At 40.6% G+C, this 19514-nt stretch overlaps 1 protein-coding gene across 2 annotated transcripts in view; it reads right to left on the bottom strand.

The window, feature by feature from the left end:
- The window catches only part of CHCHD6 (coiled-coil-helix-coiled-coil-helix domain containing 6), a 110697-nt gene that overhangs the window by 67790 nt on the left and 23393 nt on the right, over positions 1–19514 (bottom strand). For both annotated transcript variants that reach the window (XM_077184807.1, XM_054640457.2), the window contains exons 5-6: positions 9990–10010; positions 4596–4679 (exon numbers count right to left, since the gene is read on the bottom strand). In XM_077184807.1, coding sequence (XP_077040922.1) covers positions 4596–4679; positions 9990–10010 — 105 coding nt within the window. The remainder of the gene's footprint in view (positions 1–4595; positions 4680–9989; positions 10011–19514) is intronic.

The raw sequence follows: 19514 nt of genomic DNA, 5'->3' as shown, positions 1-19514 counted from the left end.
GGTGTAAAATTACTGGAACAAGTCAGAGTTAGAAGTTTAACCACTTATAATAAATTAGCCCGGTCTCATTACTGGATTACTTATTGGAGATGAAACAGTCACACTGGAAACACAGGTGTGGAATGGAATGTCTGTATCACCAGCTCCAACCCTGCAATCACACCCAGTCACACAAGAAACAGTCAATTCAAAGGAGCTTCCCCTCTCATTTTCCTGATTACCAAAATATTTCAGCACCCCAAAACATAAACATACATGTGACCCAAGAGACAGAAACACACAACTACAACACACTATCAGAGTTAAAGTGAGGAAGATGAAGGGTTTTACCAGTGTAATGATCCTCTGCAAGGAATTTGTTCAATAAAATTTGATTAAAATAATCTCTAAGAGGCATGCACCACACTGCAGGCAGAACAAAGCCCCACCACCTCTTCCCACACATACAACCCCTGACAAACTGACAAGGAAGGGTGCAGTGGGAAGAATACTCCCAGCAACTAATCCCAGCATTGCCTTAATCCCAGTACACCCACTGTATATATTCAAGTCTGCACTCAAAACAGAGGAATGCTGCCAGTAGCAGCAGTGTGTGGCATTTGCTCAACACAAGTCAGAAGTGCAAATCAAGTGTCAGGCACTACAAAGAAACAGAGAACCAAACAGTGATTCTGACACAGCTGCCACACACGCTCCCGGTCCCCCCGCATACCGAGCGCTGTGCACACAGTCCTGGTTCACAGCCCTCTGAGGATTAAACACGTGAGGAGAAGTTCCAAAAATGACTGGCCAGGATGGTCAAAGCATTTGGGACAAATACCCCATAACCTTGCTTTGATCACAGAATGGGTGAGGTCGGAAGGGACCACAGTGGGCCACCTGGTCCCACACCTCCCTGTTCAAGCAGGGTCATCCCAGAGCACATGGCACAGGATTGTGTCCAGATGCTCCCTGACTGTCTCCAGTGAAGGAGACTCCACAGTCTCTTTTCCCATCAATTCGGTTCTTACAGTTATCCCTGGACATTCAGTCACAGGCAGGAGCAGCACACTGAACTAGATGGATCCTCACTGTGACACAGAACTGCTGCACTGTCTCATTTCTTCCACTGCTTTAGTAGAAGATGCAAGGAAAACCCCAAGAGCTGAAATACTGCAATCATTTTTTCATACATGCCTTTTCCTGTGAAAATTTTAATAAGACTCTCTGGAGAAACTGAGTTTCTCAAGATCTGTTTGAAATAAGGTACACCTATAGTTCACCTCATGCAAAACTAAAGGCAAAGCCTTTTTAGCATTTTTATAGCTTTACTGTTTCACAACACTTTGCCCTCCCATTATAAGCTATTCCATCATATAGATGGAATAACTGAGATAGATGGACTAAATAATTGTTTCCAACTCCCAAAAGAGAAACGGCTATTAGAAAATGAGCAGGTTTTTCCTTCCAATTCTGTGCTCTGTCCAGTAGATTACAGTACTCTTTCTAAGATTACCAAATAAAAGGATAATGTATTCACACAATCTGCTGCATTCAAGGGAACTACTGAGTTCAATTCTGGTCAATACATCTCAAAGACAGAGCTGCTAGGGGGAAAGAGCCAAAAGACAAACAAGTAGAATGAGAAACCTGGAAAAAATCATTCACACAAGCAGAGGCTGAAAAGGTAAGGACTGCACAGTTTAATGGAAAGGTAAAAGAGGGAAAAGAAGTCTGCAGATAATGAATAATGAGGAGAATTTCTTTTATCTCTTTCACATAAAAAGGATATTAAATGCAAAAAAATATTTGAAACTGATAACAGAGAATTTATAGAGTATATAAGTTAACCTGTGGCACACACTGCCACATGATGTTGGAGGCACAGAGCTAAACAGGGCTACAGGAAAAATGCCTGAGATGCACAGAAGAACAATGGCACTAAATCAACTTTCAGTGAATAAAAATACTGAATGAAAATAAACTCTTGTGCAGCCGGGCAAGTGTCTGCCTCCAACTGACAACATTTAGGAAGACTCTTCTCAAAACTGCTCTCCAAAAGTTTTCTTTGTCACTTTGTTTTGGTGATGTTTTTTTTTTCTTCTTCCTTCAAAGCCTTTACAAACTGACCACTGTCAGAGGAAACAGGATAGTCTCTGTGTTTGATTCACTGAGCAGCTCTTATGTTGTAAGGAGTATGTAACACAATTACTCCTAGCATCCTACTGGGAAGGTACTGAGTTTTTAACATCAATAGTTCAAAACGTGCTTCAAAAACAAATCTTTAAGTCTCCTGCTGAATCCTGTTATCATGCAGAAGTGGGGACAAAACCAACCTGGGCACAGGAGGGGAGAAGAGAGGGGAATTCCTGATAGCCTGATTCTTAGAAGGAGAAATTTCAGCTTGCTAACTCCACACTGAGCCATATTCATTCACTCCCAGTCAAACACCTCTGAACTACCAGTGACCACACTTCAAGTCACCATTCCCTTTTAAAACAGCAGAGAAAGCAAAATTCTATTTCAGAGCTCTCTCCCACCATCCCCTTACTGAGAGCTTTTTTCTAATATTGACATACACATACACAGATATATAAAAATATATCTAAGCCTGTGTTGGAAAGCTTTAGCACAGCGGAAGGAAAAAATATATAAATAAATGTCAAGGTCTGCGTGTATTCAACAAATAAAAGCAGAATTATATAAAAGCAACAGCTAATAAAAAAGATTGTTCTGTGCTGCATTTTCCATCTTTCCAACCATTATAGGAATAAAATTATCCTCAGAGAAGATCAAAAACCTTTTTCAAAACTAATACAATTAAGCTTTATTACACTGTTTCAAGTACATTTCTCTCCTTTCCCTTCTAGCCCCCACCACCTCCCACTCCAATCCAGACTAACGGTTGGAGGCATTCTTCTATTTTATTACCAGCAAAATGCTAGTCTTTAAGGGTCAGAAACTACCCAGTGTTTCAAGAAAGGAAAGAAAACCTGTTCTTTTTATCCATTTGCTTTTGTACACATAACAACTAGAAGATAGTTTCTCTGTAGCTCTGCAGTTTGAATAGGATTATGGGCAGCTCACCCCACTCCCCCAAGAAGATCCCACACTAAAATACCCATCAGGTTGTTTATAAAGGTGTCCCTGTAGCAAGGGACGTGGACTTGAAAACACAAATGACAACAAAAGATTTCAAAAAGAGGACAACGAAGCCTGGACACAGACTTCTCCCCACTCCACTGTCCATAAAGGACAGGCTCACAGGTTTCCCCTGTAATTTCCGCTTCACGAAACCAGATCTGGAGAGAAGAACATAATAGAAGCAAACAGCATGGGATCAAGAAATTGCAAAAATTCCCTTTGCGTACGAACATATGGACAACTGTGATAATTAGAACGATAGCTGCTAGATTGTTTGCAATTTCACTGAACAATCCCCATTATCTAGAAATAGAATTTAAAATACAAATGCAACACTGAGTGGTAGTTTTAATAGTTTATTTTTAATGAATTGTACGGATTAAAGTGTTGCAAAATTGTGTCGTGTGAATTTGCTCACAGGCATGTTTTACCATTGATGGCTCAAAAATGCAGCATGGACAGTCATACAGTAGGAGGGAATGAAAAGAGGAATAGATATGCCAACAGCTCCCCACCGTTTCTATAATCTACAATTTTCCCATGTTCCATACTCACCATCCTGCTACATATTGGTAGTAAAACTGATTGATTTCTCAGTCTCTTTACAACCCACTCTTTTCATTGTTTGCACTTCTTTTTAGTCACATAACACAACTACAAGTCAAATGTATGCAACTCCCTGTCAGGAGGTCTAATTGCTTCAAATTGGAGAAGATTATTCTCCACATTTATTAAAAAATAAAGACTACTTATAACATTATTTCATTTTGCCAGGAAGTGAAGAACACATTAGTTCATAAGGAACAGCATGGCTGCTCCTATTTTTATGGCATCAATTTTTAAAAACTCATCATGGTAAACAATTAAACAGAGAAGCAAATCCCACGTTTAGGGGAGAGATTCAAATCCCTAAATGGATTTTCAAAGGTCATTTCAGGCTTAAAAGATGCTTGACAGTGTCTCTTTAAATCATGTTTATTTCAAAGGCTTATCCAGCAAGAAGCAGGCAGTGTACTGCAGCACCACTCTTTGAACTGTTTGGCTCCCCAGAGAAAAATTGTTAATACAACTTTAATTCATATTTACAGCAAAATTTATGTTGTGGTGGTTGATTTTTTTTTTTTATTAAGGAAAGGATTTTTAACAAAAGGAATAAAAACCAGGGCACTTGTTTTTTTTCAATTTAGCTTTCACCTAAATCCCATGGTAAAAAAGATAATAGAGTTTGAACTACCAGAAATCCTTTTTAAAAATCATCCAGTTAAAAAAACCTTTATCATTCAAACACAAATTGCTCAAAAGATTTGTACAGCTTTTTCATCCCTTACGTAAGGGTTGGGGGGCAGATAAGATCCTGTCAGCTGACAGTTCCAGGTTGCAGCACAACACATTTTGGTTCTGTATCTTTTGGATCCACACAGATCCATGTCCTACCCCTGCAGGGGCCAGAAATGAAGACAACTCAGCCTTACCTTCTTCTCAATGCGGGCCAACTGCTCTTGGTAGAAGGCCTCTTGTCGCTTCAGGTCTGCCTCCCAGCCTTGCAGCCCCACAGCCTGGCAAGGACAACAAAACAGCAGCAGGAGAAGAAATTAATAATAAAAAATGCAGTACAAGGAAAGAACATGAGATACAGACTAAAAGGGACTTAAAAAAAAATATCTCTGGCTCAGGACTCATGCACGGGATCCCCCTCAGTGGAAGTACATACCTTAAGAATTGCAGCTTGTTTTGAGTTATCCCCCAACCTTTGAAATGCTCTTATTAGCATCCTACTCAAACTCAAACCCTTGGTTTTACTTCTTATTAAATGAAAACATATAATAATAGAAAGGTGACATTTTCCCATTCCCTTTTTCAGAACTCCATCTTATCCATGTCTGTTTTTCCATGAATCATGACAGTCATTACTCAAATGTTCTTCCCCTTACCTTAAAAAAAATCAACCAAATCCCCTAAATCCTCCTCTTTATAAACCCTTGCCCCTTGGAGTGTCCAAAAGCTTCTAAGGATTAAATACTGCCCTACAATAGACATACATAGGACTATCCAGATAATTAAGTATCCTCTCCACATGCTCTCTGTGCATTCCCCATCAGTATCCTCAGAGTTCCTCTGGCTGGTGCTGTAAGAGGGAAGATGGCTGTCAAAGAATTTCTCTTCTATCTCACAAATTATAAGCATGGCACTATCAAAACAGTAAATCTGGTACTCATCAGCTAAACAGTGCTCAATTAAAAAAGTCTGTGTGGGCACAGCAACAGCTGTAGCCTTCTAGCTCCTTACAGCCAGCATCACTTAATTATATTCCCACTCCTAAACTGAACTAGCATTAAGAAAACACGACATTGATGGAACTGAATCAAACTTTTCAAGTTTAAAAATAACAAGCAACAACAGCAAGAAAAAATGACAGTTGTTCTACATCCCCCATCCCACCTCAAAATCTCTGGGGCCACGGAAGTTAAGAGCAGGCAGAAGACCTTTCAAAACCAGAATGATTAGCCTGCTTAACATGGACACAAGCCCTGCCAGGCCACAGCATCCCAGCAACATTCTCTTAACTTCTAATGATGGCACAACCACAGAAAATGCTGGTCCAACATGATTAAACAGCTGGGACAGAAATATCCCCGTGGGCTCAGACCTGTCATTTTACGGCCAAAAGCCATTGCTAATGAGAAAAATTACATCTGAAAGCAAGTTGCTGTGCATGTCCTTCTTTCTGCTCCCCTGCTGATGGAAATACAGTGGTATAATAGGGCTTAGAAGAGATTTTCATCTAGGCAGTGAGGGTGGTTGATAAGCAAGCAAGAAAAGGATTATATGAAATAGAAGATTGTAGGGGTGTGGTGGTGATGCGGGTTTCTTTGTTTGTTTTTAAAGCAGTATTTTGGTTTCCATGTTTGCTATCCCAGAAAATGGGGCCAGGATAAGGCACAAGCAGTAGAGACTCATAACTAAATCTTCTCTGTCTCAAAGGCACTTGATTAAAAGCAAGATCTCTGGCTGTGCTTTAACCTATAGCTGCTATACTACTTCCCACCTGCTGGAACAGGATGGGGAGAGGGATGAGAATGAGCTGCCCCACACATGCAGCCTGACAAAAGAGATCACAGCAACAACAGGGGCACCAATGGGCACTTTGTAAGCACCAGAACTAGAACCATTTTCTGGTAAGAGAACCATAGCTGTTCCTCTGAGCCAATCTTCTACACAGTAAAGAATGAAGCAATTTCAAATAAAATGAAACAGATGTAAGAAGGTGGGGTGGTCTGGTGGATGGCCAAAAGATCCCAATTCTCCTGCAGATTTTCTGCATAACACCCATAAAATCAGATTACTCCACAAGTGGCTGTATTTCCTTAAGAGGAAAATAAGTAAGGAAGAGAAAGAAGAGTAAGACAGCACTGACCCCTCTGCATGACTCAGATGGAAGCTGCATCATATGATGGATGGAAAAAAGAAACAAAAGAGAGTCAAATAATAAATTCTTATAAACTCAAGAAAGTTTCTGTTTTATCTAAATAATTATGTATTTGTGCTAGTCTCCTGGGATAGTGGACATTCTGGAAGTAAAAAATCAATAAATGTAACAATACCAGTGCTCAAGAGGCTTTATTCTGTTTCTGGCAATACATGGATCCCAAACCCACACACTTACTCAACTTTCCAACTTGTGAGTTTGCCAGACTCATGCACCAAGAAATCCAGCACATTTATCCTTACAACCCCTCTGGAAGGGAACACAAACCAAACACCTGATCTCTCAAGTAGGGTGCTGAGATGCAGACATGTTAGAGGTGCTGCTCTGCACAATGACAACCCATGCACTGCCAAGCTGGCCTTGAATAATGGCAGTGAATAATGCCTCTACAACCATGCACCCTGCAGCACACAGGCATTCTGTTAGTCACTTCCCCAGGGTCTTGTAAAACTGAGGTCAAAGAACCAAAACTGGATCTCCTAACTGCAGACTGTAACCTCACAGTACGCCCTCAAAGTAATTTCTCCCACATTATCCCCCATTGTCCCACTTATCACCCATAATGAATGATGAACTAGGGGTTACAGAGAAACCTTGTACTTGCAACACAAACATATTTTCAATGCCTTGCTTGTTTTCAAGATCTGCTGCTGTTTCAGTGCATTGAAGTATGCAGAGAAACACTCTATTTGTGACAGATCTGCTTCAAAGTTGCTTTCTGTTTCCCTCTATCCCCAGCTGTTATTACTAAAAACTTTAGTACAATTTATGATGATGTTTGAAGTACAAACAGTATAGTAGAGCATGTGTCATCTGAAATATTCACTGTTCCAAACTGGGTTAGGCAACTAGGGACATTTTGAATGAATATAGGATATTTATTAAGAGTTCCCCTAGTCCTGCTGCTTATTCCCTACCTGAAGTTAGAAGCCTGTGATGTCCCAGACAGAACTGGCTGCTATGATTACAATTTCACAGGGGATTGAGATTGCAAGTGCCAAACAAAGCATCAATAGACTTTCTGAAAAAAGGCCTTTAGAACTAAAAGGAAGGAGAAGAGAAAACATGCATGATAACACACTGATTTGAAAATCAGATATCAGAAAGCTGCATTTCACTTCCAAGCTGCACAACTACACTGGAGCTTGAACATTTGGTCACATAGAGGTGACCAAAGCCCAGACATCACATCTAGGATGTGTAGAACAGATAGTGTGATGTCCAAGAAGTAGGAGCACAGATCCAAAAGAGAGACAGGGAAGAAAGGACATACTCAGCTGCAAAACACAGAAATGAACCCAAAACTTAGAAAAGGGGATGTATTTCTAAAAGAATATGTAGGCAATTGGCCATTGCCTTCTGTCCAAAAGCTAGATATAAGATGCATTCAAGAAATGCTCAAGAATCCCCTGTGATGGTGCCAGAATTTACAAGGATTATATTCTTACAAAAGGACAGCAAAGGCATACTACTAACATGCTGCTACAGCTTCCATGGGCATGGATCCATGGACTGGTTGGTTCTCTTTCAAATTTTTCCTCTGCTTTATCTTCCCATTTTTTCTGCAGCCCAAGGTTTTTCAGGTTATCTCAGTGCTGCCTTGAACAGTGACAAAGAGCCAGGGCAGAGTTATGTGATTCTCTGACTCTTTCTCTCCCTTTATCAAGTAACCCATTTAGAAACAAACAGTGCAAGCACATTTCTAAAGCTATACATTATATACTGGCTCAACTAAAGGATTCAAGCACTGGCCTGCTAGCTGACAGAGAGGCCAAAAGAAGTATTTTACAAGCTCCTAATTGAAGTAATGAAATATTATCGGTTCATTCTCTATGAACAAAACCAGACATGGTTTTAGCCATGTCCTGAGCTGACACCAACATACCACACATCAGACTGTGCAACTGATCTAGAGCTGGGCTTCACTCTAGCTATAACCATTCCCAGACTACCTTTGGCTTTGTTGCACCCCAAAATATCACTATTATTATTTTTAATCACAGTCCCACCTCATCACCTTGTTAAAAATGAAAACTAGGGCAGAAATCTGTTTGGAAAAAAAAAAAAAAGGCTTATTGGCAGGGTCAGATGATAGTAAGGAACGTGGCACCTGGGAATAAAATGCAGTGTTAGCACAGCCCACAGCTGACAGCTACCACTGAGCTGTCTCTCTCCTCATTACTGTTTGGCTTCTGGGATTTGGGAAGACTCTTCTGGAGAACAGAAAACCCAAAAACTCTTTCTCTACAAAGGGCAATTCAAGCTAGAAGGAAAGGTCCAAACCTCAGCCTATGAATACTTCCTAAAAGCAAGTCACAGCACTTGGCAAGATTACTGCAAAAATATTTATCTTCTTGGCAAAGCACTTCCACCACTCACAGACAAACTAGCAAGATGATGCCTAGATAATCAGTCAGAAGCAACACAGGGAAATAAGCTACAAGGATAAAGCAAAGGATCTCAAGTCTATCAAATGCCTAGTTTCTACATCATCCTGTCTTTGCTGAGAGGAGCTATCAGCTTCCCCCCAAAGGTACAGTTACATCTCTGCAGCAGCACAGCAGAGATGTTTTGGCTGGGCACCTCAGCTTGCCACACTTCACAACTGCAAATTCTAATACCTCATGCTTTCCCAAGTCTCTTCCAGTCCTGGTAGCAGTCCAGGTGGCAGGGGAGAAAAACAAATGCTATTAAGGACTCCAAGATGAGAAGAAGGAATTGACAGAAATTCACTGAGGAACAGAGCTAACTCCAAAATTAGCTAGCTGGCATGTTCCTGGCCAAGTCTAAAGGGAATGGCAGAGCTGAAAGGGCAACACTGAAATAGTAAGAGGCAATTTGTGTACTTCATACCCAAGACTGAATAGCAGAACTTTACAGGGAGGCTTGTACCAAGCAAGTAGCCATGGGGGAGCCTTGACTTAACCTCCACTGGCATCAGCAGAAATACCACCATTACTGTGGAGCTGTCTGCAATCACTATTCCAGACACAGGGCCTACAAAATCACTGGCTTTTTGTCCTACCTTTCATTCTATTGAAGGCAGGTGACCAGGCTCTATTTCAGAAACCAGATGCAACTCATGGCCTTAAAAAGCAATACTGGTATAACCTTCATTTCCTCCTGTTTCTGCTACTCTCTTAGCCAACAATACACATCACCAGATCAAGTTTGGTTTCAGCAGCTGTAAGCTACACAAAAGGAACCAGTGAAAATCTTTATGGAGGAAATAATATGCAATTTTCTAGCTGAACACCTTTTAAAATGTAATGACAGAAAATAAAATCCTGCATCTGTGCTCAGCAATAACAATCTGTACATGCACAGTAACAACATGACACTTGGAATAAGCAAGATCCAGACAAAAAAGAGAGCTTACCCAGGCATCCAAATCCACAGGCTTGGAATAAAGACAGCACAAGATAGAAAGGAAGGGAAAGAGAAGAAAAAGAGTAATCAGTGATTTTTGGAGCTGCCTGCTGCTGTGCACTATAGCTTTTAAGATGACAAGTTTAGAAAAGTTCCTTTAAAATGACAAGCATCTTAAGCAATGCAGTGCTGTCCCCTGTTGGGAACTGTGCTGTTAAAGCAAAACAAAGGCACATGCACCCCCTAAACCAAAACCAGAGCAAACCCCCACAGCCTGCTGCAGGACCCCCATTTAGGGTGGGAGCTAAGCCAAGGAAGCTGGGAAGCAGCCAGTTCCAGGAGCCATGCAGGGTGCTGCATGTGTTAGAGGTGCTGATACACAACATGCACCAGTGAATGTGCCAGTGATGGGCAGACTCAAAAGGAGGTGATCAACAACTGTGCTGCTTCCAATTACATGCCAAGAACAAGTAATCTTTTAAAGGACATTTCTGAATGCACAAGCTGACCTACATAGCAAGTCATCTTCTGCCATGGACAATTTCAGAGTGATTCCTAACAGAAAGCCAGTTGTCTGATCAGGTTCCCAACCAGATTCCCCTTCATAAGCAACTGAAAACCTCTTGAGTGCAGAGTCCAAACCTCTGTCAAAGCCAAGCTGCCTCCACCTGCTCCTTTTCTTTTGCCCACAAGCCTATTTAAGTGTGCAGACAAACAGATAAAACAGGCTGCAGTATTGCCTCTTCTTTACTTGCTACTACTTTTTACTTACACAGTAAGCCAGCAGCAGCAAACAAGTACAAGATGATAAACATTTCATACCCATAACCTCTCCTTTTGAACCCAAGGCATTTATGAGGCAGGCACAGCTCTCATTTGCTGTCAAGGGCTGCAAGCCTTCCCTGCCTCTGAGGGCTACCTTCAATCAGCAGCACATTGGCTAAGCAGAAACTTCAGAATGGCTGGCCCTTTTTCATTATGATTATTTATTTGAGGGGAGTTGGCAGGGCACAAGGAACTTTCCTCTTGGTCATAGTTCACTGCCAGAGGGAGCAGACAGTGGAGGGTAATGTTTTTATGGGATCTGTCATCATTTTAATGGCACACAGACACTACTTCATGTAACTGAGGGATGATGTGTTATCAGATATGTGTGTCGTCCATCCTCATCCTTTGCACCAGCTTAGAGGGTTGGAATTGAACATCTACATTTCAGCTGAGGGAAGCCAATCCCCCTTTCTGCAGACAGGTTTGATATAGCAGCATCAAGTCCTTGGCCAAACAAACCAATACACAACAGGTGCTTACTGGGAATCACTGACCAATCCTGACAAAAGCCTGGTTTGAGTAACATTTTTCTTCCTGATGATTTTTACAGTCAGGACAGATGAGTTTAATTTCATTTTTACATTTTAGCAATTACAGGTCTGTCCATCCTCAGCAGATGGACAGGAGGAACACAGCACTCTTCATGGTGCCTGCTATTATTTCAGCAGGTAGGTCATGCACACCACTAACTCTTTACTGGATGTACATCTGTCATCCCTGGGTGCCTGAGCCATGAAATGACATACATTGCTGGTGGACAAACACTCACATGACAAAATAAACAAAAGGTACTAACTCAGTGACACTGGACAGGGGCTGAGAAACGAGAGCAAGGAGAAGGAACAGCCCTACCACCAATATGTGCCCCATAAGATACTATGTACAGCAGCAGAATCAGGGTTTTAGAGAATATAACACTGTTACTAATCACAGAGCATCTCTTCTGCAGTGCTGCCAATACTCTGTCAGCCTTCAGGAGAAGGAAAAATTATTACTCCAAGAATAGGAATAGATACACTCCACTGAATGGAAACAGGAAAATTAGAATGTGTAGTAGTACAAACTGCTGCATTGGAAAAAAAACCAACCCTGACTAAATAAAATACACTAATAAAACAATATAAAAAGGAAAACTCAAGAGGGCTACTGGTTTAAGTTTTGCTAACTTCTAAGCCTGTGCCAAGATGTCTTTGCAGACCTGCATTTACCAGCCTTGGTAACAACAGACACAGCTTATCCATTAATCTTTCTGAACTTTAAGCAATCCATTTAAGAAATGAGCAATATCTGGTTTCCTTGCTCCCTAAGCGAGCTTCACTTCCAGCTCCCAGATGGCAGCTTACAAGTTTTATAATTCCAGCCCTGGGATACAAGTCATCTTTCAACACCCTTGGTCAATACTCCTGAACTCTTCTGTTGAAAAGGTTTTGTTTTCCTCTTCCAGATAACTCACTGGACAGCAACCACAGGAACCAGAATAAATACTGGACTTAATTGTTTGGGGTCAAAACCCAGTCAAGACATTCCTCCTAACTGTATCAGAAACAAAAGGTTACTGAAACAGGACCTCAGTCCAAACCAGCAGCCTCTGTCCAAGGGATTCATACAGACACTTGGAGAAGACTCTGACTGGACATGGGAACTACAGGAGTAACACATCTGTGCTTCTGCAAATTCCACATTTGAGCATTGATTATTCCCACATTCACATCAACAGTCCAACTTCCAATGGCATCAAGAAAACAGCACCAAAATCGTATTTCACTCCTAAGGGCAATTCCCAGCTATTTTTCCCAGACTCACTACACTACATCAGCCTTACTCATCATGCACACCACTCAAATCTGTCACTCTCTGGGGAAATGCAAAAATGGCAGTGAGCAATCAAAACACAGCTCTGTGATTGGCAGGGAGGGAGGAAGGATCAGCACAGGGCAGCAGCCTTTGGAAGGACAATGCCTTTGTTACCTGACTGGAACCAGCTTCCCCCTGAGGTCCATTTCCTTGCCACAGTCAAGAACTGTCACAGAACAGATTGCACTGCAGTGTGACCAATGACTCAGAAATCCAGACTACCAGCTTGGTAAAGATCTCCTACTTAAGAACTCAACAGAGAGTATTTTTAGGGGCACTGCCAGCTTCAGGAGCGGAAGATAGAGTGGGAGATGCAAGAAATGAGAGGCAGCAGGTGCCCAAAACCCAAGGCAGCTGTTGGCAACAACTTTTACATTCATGTCAGTATCTGAAGAACTCTGCAGCACATTTTCCAACATCTTGATGACCAGACTTCATCACTGAATGAGCAAACAGTCACTTCTTCCTAAAGCAGTAATCCAGCTCTAAATTTATCATGGTCCAGAATGATAGGAATTCAAGTATTTGAAGAATATATCTAGACATTCAGTATCCACTCCAGATTCTTCAACTCTTTTCAGTTTAGTGAAAAATTGAAGCAGTATGAATATTAAATGTAATGAGAGTCTGAGATATAACCAACTGACAATGGAGAAGGAAGAGTCACTGAACAGCAATCAATTTTGAGGAAAGGCTGAGATGAAATTGCTCAACTCTAATGCATACAGACCATACACAATTCTATAAACATGAAGATGGGAAGCAGCCAAAAAACCTTGGCCCTTTTATGATTCAGGGACAACTGCATCCTAATGCTTATGGCACAGCTACAAATACGTTTGCAATGGTGACGTTTCATGGTTTTCATTTAAAACAAAATTAAGAGAAACCTATTTTATAAAATCCAAAGAAAACCATCTGCTTTCATTGCTTGCTTTAATACTCCAGCCCATTTCCACATTCTCCTTTTCCCATCACCATTTCTATACATGCACACATACAGTTTTCATTTTGCAGGCTGCCAAAAGACAAGGCATTCAATGGTTTTAGAAATCTTGCAGAGCATAGGTTTTCTAGAGATGTATGCTCAAGATGCTTATTTTTGACAGTAGGCAAGTCAACAACTTGCTCTAAATTTTTATCTTCTTGCTTAAATTCCTACTCTGCCCATTAGACTTAAGAATCTCCAAGTCCCTGACCAATTTAGGACAAAAAAACAAACCAACAACCAAAACTTCAAGAAAAGGCGTCATGAAACTTTGTATTAATTATGACTTTTGATCCCAGCATATATTTCAGACTGAGTCAATGAGGTATTTCTTGTAAAGCAAGAAACAAAGGCCACTCAACTCTTCTTGGATTATTTCTAGCTCATAATCATTAATGCAGACTCCCATTACACTAGCCTAAGGGTGGCATATGGCTTTCTAGGGATAGGACAGACAGGGGAAAATAACAGTTATGCATGCCTACCTCCCAATCTCACTGCTGTGCCTGCATAGGGGGACAGAGCTCTCTCCTGCCAGATTCCTAAATACCAAATATATTAACTTTGGAGTCAAACATAGTACCTCACACACCACCAGTGCTTTGGAAAAAATCAAGATGGCATTCATAATCAACCCAAGTGCCTCCAAGCAGTAAAATTTATGAATCCTGTGTGTTCAGATGGAATTCCCTTACCACATTTGCTCTCAGACACCGCACACAAATTTTACCTGCCCCTGAAAAAAAGAGATATGTTTAGGCACCAACCAATAGATACAGGCCAGCACAGTAAAATGAATACAAATTTCCTGCCACCAGATTAGAAACTTTTTTTTTTAATTTCAAAGTTATTATTGCAAATACTTTACCATTTAAAAGAAATGCAGTTGACTTTGGGGCTGCTTTTTAATACAGAGAGACTGTTGTAATTACATGTTTTGTTAAGAAAATTCTTGAAAGCTTTCAGCCACAGTCATGCATCCTCTGTCTGTCTATGAATTCTTCAGCAGGTGGACAATCAGGTGCACTTTCAAAAAACACAGCTTGTTTTTATCCCTTTGACAGCCTTGTAAATTTTACTCTTTTCCCTGCTCCTTCATCCCAGACATACACAAAGCACACTTTACACAGCCTTACAGGGTCACTATCATTCTGGGGGCAGATTCCAAGCTACCAACTTGCCAAGGTGTGTGTGGGAAAGACATACAGTAATTAACATTTAGTATAAATCATGTGGATTACAATGCCTTGGAAGGACCACATAAAGCATAGGGGACTCAAAATAAATGGTCTGGGATAGTCCACATATATAATCACACTTGTAGTAAGGTGTTACCTAAGAAGTAAAAACACATGGAAAGAATAATCAGATACTACCCAGGAAATTAAAAGCACAGAAGTGAGGAACTTGATCTCAACCTCCCTTATTTCTCCAATCACTTAAGACACACAGGCAGTCAGCACTAAATTTCCCAACAACCAATTCTGCAAAGGCACCTCCATCTTCACCTGCAGCATTGCCCTACTTCCTAAGCCACAGTGTTATGAAAAGGCTGCCAATTAAGTTGTGGTTTTGAGCTACAGACAAAATGTCCACTAGAGACTCTGATCCTTGCTTCCAAAGCACTTGCAACCCACTGTGTGTTTTAGGAAGAGAATACACTGGCTCTCAAATACACACACACTGGCTCCTCTCAAGGCTGTGATAAGAGAAAATGCTGCATGGTTGCATCTTTTAATGAAGTCCAAGTATATCATAATGAAATCATCTGCAAAAAGAAGAGTGTAGATTCAGCAACAACAAGGATTTGAGGCTATTGTAAAACTGCATTCTTTATTTTCACGTTGCAATCTCCAGGGCATGATTGTGTCAAGATCAACTCACAAATCTATGTCACTGCCAGCAAAATTCTGACTTCCATTTGATAGGACAATTTGCAAAGAGAAGTTTCCCCATTGTGCAAGTGCTTAATGTTTCTAAGAACTACAAGAATTCAAAGCTGATTCAATGACCATTTACTGGGCAATGCAACACACTCTTGCTTAAGGCAGATGGTTTGTAAAATTCAGGAGGAGAGCATTTTCTCTTTCTTTGAAGGAGCAGTACCTGGAAGTCTGTCAACAAGGATCATGAACCAGGTGTTGGTATTGTCAAGAAGAAGGTGGAGCAGGAAGTGTTAAGCATTCTGAGAAATTTTCCTTAAGAAAAGAAAACATTTTGCTGACAGCAAAGTTCCTAAAGCTCAAAAATTATGTCACATGCTAAGGAACCGGAAAAATATTTATTTCTGGACCTTTTAATCAAAAGCAAGAAGCTTGAAATTTAGCTTTAAAATAGGGTATGCTCTAAATATAGCAGTCAGATGACCTGAGAGAGCCAAGATTCATGTTCTATGAGTTTGCAAATTTAAAGAGTCAATACAACATAGTATCACAGAACCTTAAGACAGATTGCTGTATTTATTGTAGTACATACTAGTTAGAAACATATCTCCACTCTGTTTGCTCTGTAATTATAGTTGGGACACATACAATAATTTATTTTCTGTAGACTCCTTCTGTATGTTACACCTCTAAAGTCAATGAAAGTAATTTTAAGAACCTGTTGATTGATTGATTTATTGATCAAATAAGTTGGCCAGTGCAATAGACTGGAAATAACCAGACAGGCAAGTGATCTGATAAATATTCCTGGAGTCCAGTCACTATAGGCACTGAAAGTCAGCAGAATAGAAACCCTCAAAGGCCAGTTCAGGCTTCTTATAGAATCTATACTAACATTTGGGCCTAAAGCTGTATTCCTCATGCAGGCCTGCATGGTCAAGTGCACTCCCTAGCCAAATGTTTGAGATAACTCTGCAGAATCCAGTGGTAGCTATCAAATTCAGCAGAAGAAATTGGTAAAAGCAGGTCCTATCACCAGAAACAATGTGAGAAGAAAGGGAGGTAGGGGTCTTATACATAGCTTTAATCAGGAAGCAGACACTTCTCTCTGACCAAGGGCATAAAAGAAACCCAGGCAGAGAATCATCACTCACAGTTTCCAGTGCTGGCAGCTGTTTTTTGGTGATTCTGTGGTCAGACTTCACCAAAGCTTCCACTGAGCTCCAGTTGCAAGAAGCAGCTCATGCCCCTGGCCAGCACTGAAAACCAAAAACTCATCTATCAAGTACTGACTGAAATGGCCTATTTTTTTTTCCTTCAAAATTTTTAATTGCAATTTAATGAGGTTTTCAAAGAAGCATGTTGGCAGCTTATCATAAAACTAAGCTGAACACATCTTGTACTCCTTTTACTCTGTCCGCTCAGTTGAGTGAAGAACTGTCATCCAACTCAAGCAAGAGGCAAATTAGGCTTTAACTCCATTGCATAGGAGTGGTTTCCTATGAGGAAGAGGAAAGGCACACTAACAAAGCAGGAGGCAAAGAATAAGCTTTCACTACCACTATTATTTGTACAATATTTTAGATAATCTTTTGGCACTGTGGTTTTGGGGAGTTTGCATTTATCCCCAGGACAAAGGTATTAAATGTCCATGTCAATAGCTTCTTCCACAAGCATAAAATTCTAGCAGGAAAAACACACGTTCAAGTTCAGCCAAAATAAATTAGCCAGATCAAATTCACAATCTCTCATAACCTCTCAACATTTCTGAAAATAAATGCCACTCTTAACAAAACAACCTTTAAAATAAAAACCTTAAAATGTCTATTTATCTCAGAATATTTTCCTTCCTGCCTGTCATATATTATATATTACATACATATAAAATCAAAAGAAAAATCCACTCAAAGAAACCAACACTCTAATGCTCCCTTTTCCATTACATGTTTGTTATACACCCACAGAGATCTTAAAACATTTTAAAGGATCAAGCTCTTCTTCTCATTAGTACCACCATCACGTTGCTCTGAACTGTGGACATATAACCTTTTGCACCTTTTCACTCTATTGAATCAATCTCCCCTGGCAACTTCTGGTGTGGCACTGTGCTCCTCCTGCCTCCGGCTCCTCTTCCCTCACTAATGCTGTGTTCAGAACTGTGAAGCACAAAATTAGACGTTTCAAATTAAGCAAGGAGAGAGAACGAGAGAACCTTATTAAATCAACATTAGCATCAGAGTGTCTTTAAAAGAGAAACTCAATTGCAAAATATTACTTGTCTCTGTAAAGCTCTTTACATTGACAGAAATGAGACAGGCAGCAGATGAAGTGACCTTCCTCCATCCCCACCTTCCTCCTCACACTGGTCACAGAGCTCAAGTTGTAAATGCAGGATCCTTTTCAGACCACAGCCCCCAAGGAAGAAAAGCCTACCTTAAGCTCAAAGCACTGAAACTGCCAAGTAAAAAGGACAAGGTCTACTAACATGGTGCTGGGGAAGAAACATGCACACACCAAATAGGGTACCAACCCACAAAGGCAGACTCCCTTCTCCTTCCAAGCTTTCCACAACATTAGTTTTTCTCTCAAGTCGCATTAGGAGTCACAGCCAAATCTTCCTTTCTTACAACAGGACAAAGAGCCATCGCAGGTTTTAGCTTCCATTCTCAGTCCCCAAAAATCAAAAGTACTGACACAATGGTGATGATCAGCATATTCTGTTCCAAAACACCTCAACTTTCTGAATATAAATCTCTAGTTGCTGACCTGATACTTTAAACTCTTTTTTAATATTAATTACTGGAGTATCATACCATTCCCCTGTGAGGGATAATTAGACATGTTGTTAAAGACAGAAATCACCTCTAATACTGCATAGTCTTTAAACATGACTTTTCCTTGGCATTTCTTGATGAAGAGTTGATATTTGCACCTTGTGTCAACAGGAGGAGTGTACACACCTCACAGCATTGAGCAGCAGGCTATGGACTTGTCTGTCGGGTGCCACCTAAAACAGGGAGTGTCTTGGCAGTGTCTTTTAGGGAGGGTTTGCCATGTGTGCTGCTACAGTCCTGCAGAAACAAATCCTACTGAAACAATTCAAGAACAAAAAATATATATTTCAAAAGTCCCTCAATTAATTAAAATCAATGTTCAGAGTTCCCATTTAGCTAGGGAATATTATCCTAAGGACAAGCAACATGAAACTAAAGCTCAGTTTCTGATAACAAAACAAAGCTTTCAAAGCATTTTTGGGGAAAACAGACAATACCCAAATAGAAATGGAGGCTGAAGGTTTTGATTTTTCTAGTCCTACAATGCAATGGAAACTTCTGTATCAGCCAGACACTACTGAAAACTCTGCATTTTGCCAACAGGTTTCTAAGTGCAGACTCCCTGCCAATAAATGGCAATTTGGGAAGCCAGAGGCACTGGCAGTTCTGATACCTCTTCAGAGCAGTCATGAAAATGACCATTTCCTCCTGTGACAACCATGCTCACATGCCATCAACTAAGCACTGGACAAAGCAGCTACTGCACCAGGGTAAAGACAAAGTGCACCAGGGAAAGAGCAAGGAGAAGGAGGATAAAAAACCACCCACAAGAACTAGTGACAAAAAGCCAACTTGGTTGTTAAAGCACTATTAGACAGCCTTGTTCCACAAAACAAAATGTTTCATTTTCACCTCAAAGGACAACAGTAGCCATACAAGACTGCTTGGAGCCCTCCAAAATAAAAGGGTTATAGGAAAACAAGCAATTTACCATTCAATTATAAAAACTGAAAAATGGGGAAAACAGAAAAGCCAGAATGATACACTGAACCTGCTGTCTTAGGTCAGCTCTTGATGCTGACCCAGGCTGGTAAAAAAGTCTTGACCAAAGTATACTTAACTGCCTGCTAGAGGCCTTCTAGGAAAGGACCACAGCAAGCAAAAACTGAAAATACTTTTTTCTGTTCTCTGCTGCGCCTAATTCCCCT

Source organism: Agelaius phoeniceus, chromosome 11, assembly GCF_051311805.1.
Source record: "Agelaius phoeniceus isolate bAgePho1 chromosome 11, bAgePho1.hap1, whole genome shotgun sequence".
In the NCBI taxonomy this organism is placed as follows: domain Eukaryota; kingdom Metazoa; phylum Chordata; class Aves; order Passeriformes; family Icteridae; genus Agelaius; species Agelaius phoeniceus.
This window is presented reverse-complemented; position numbering and strand designations above follow the sequence as displayed.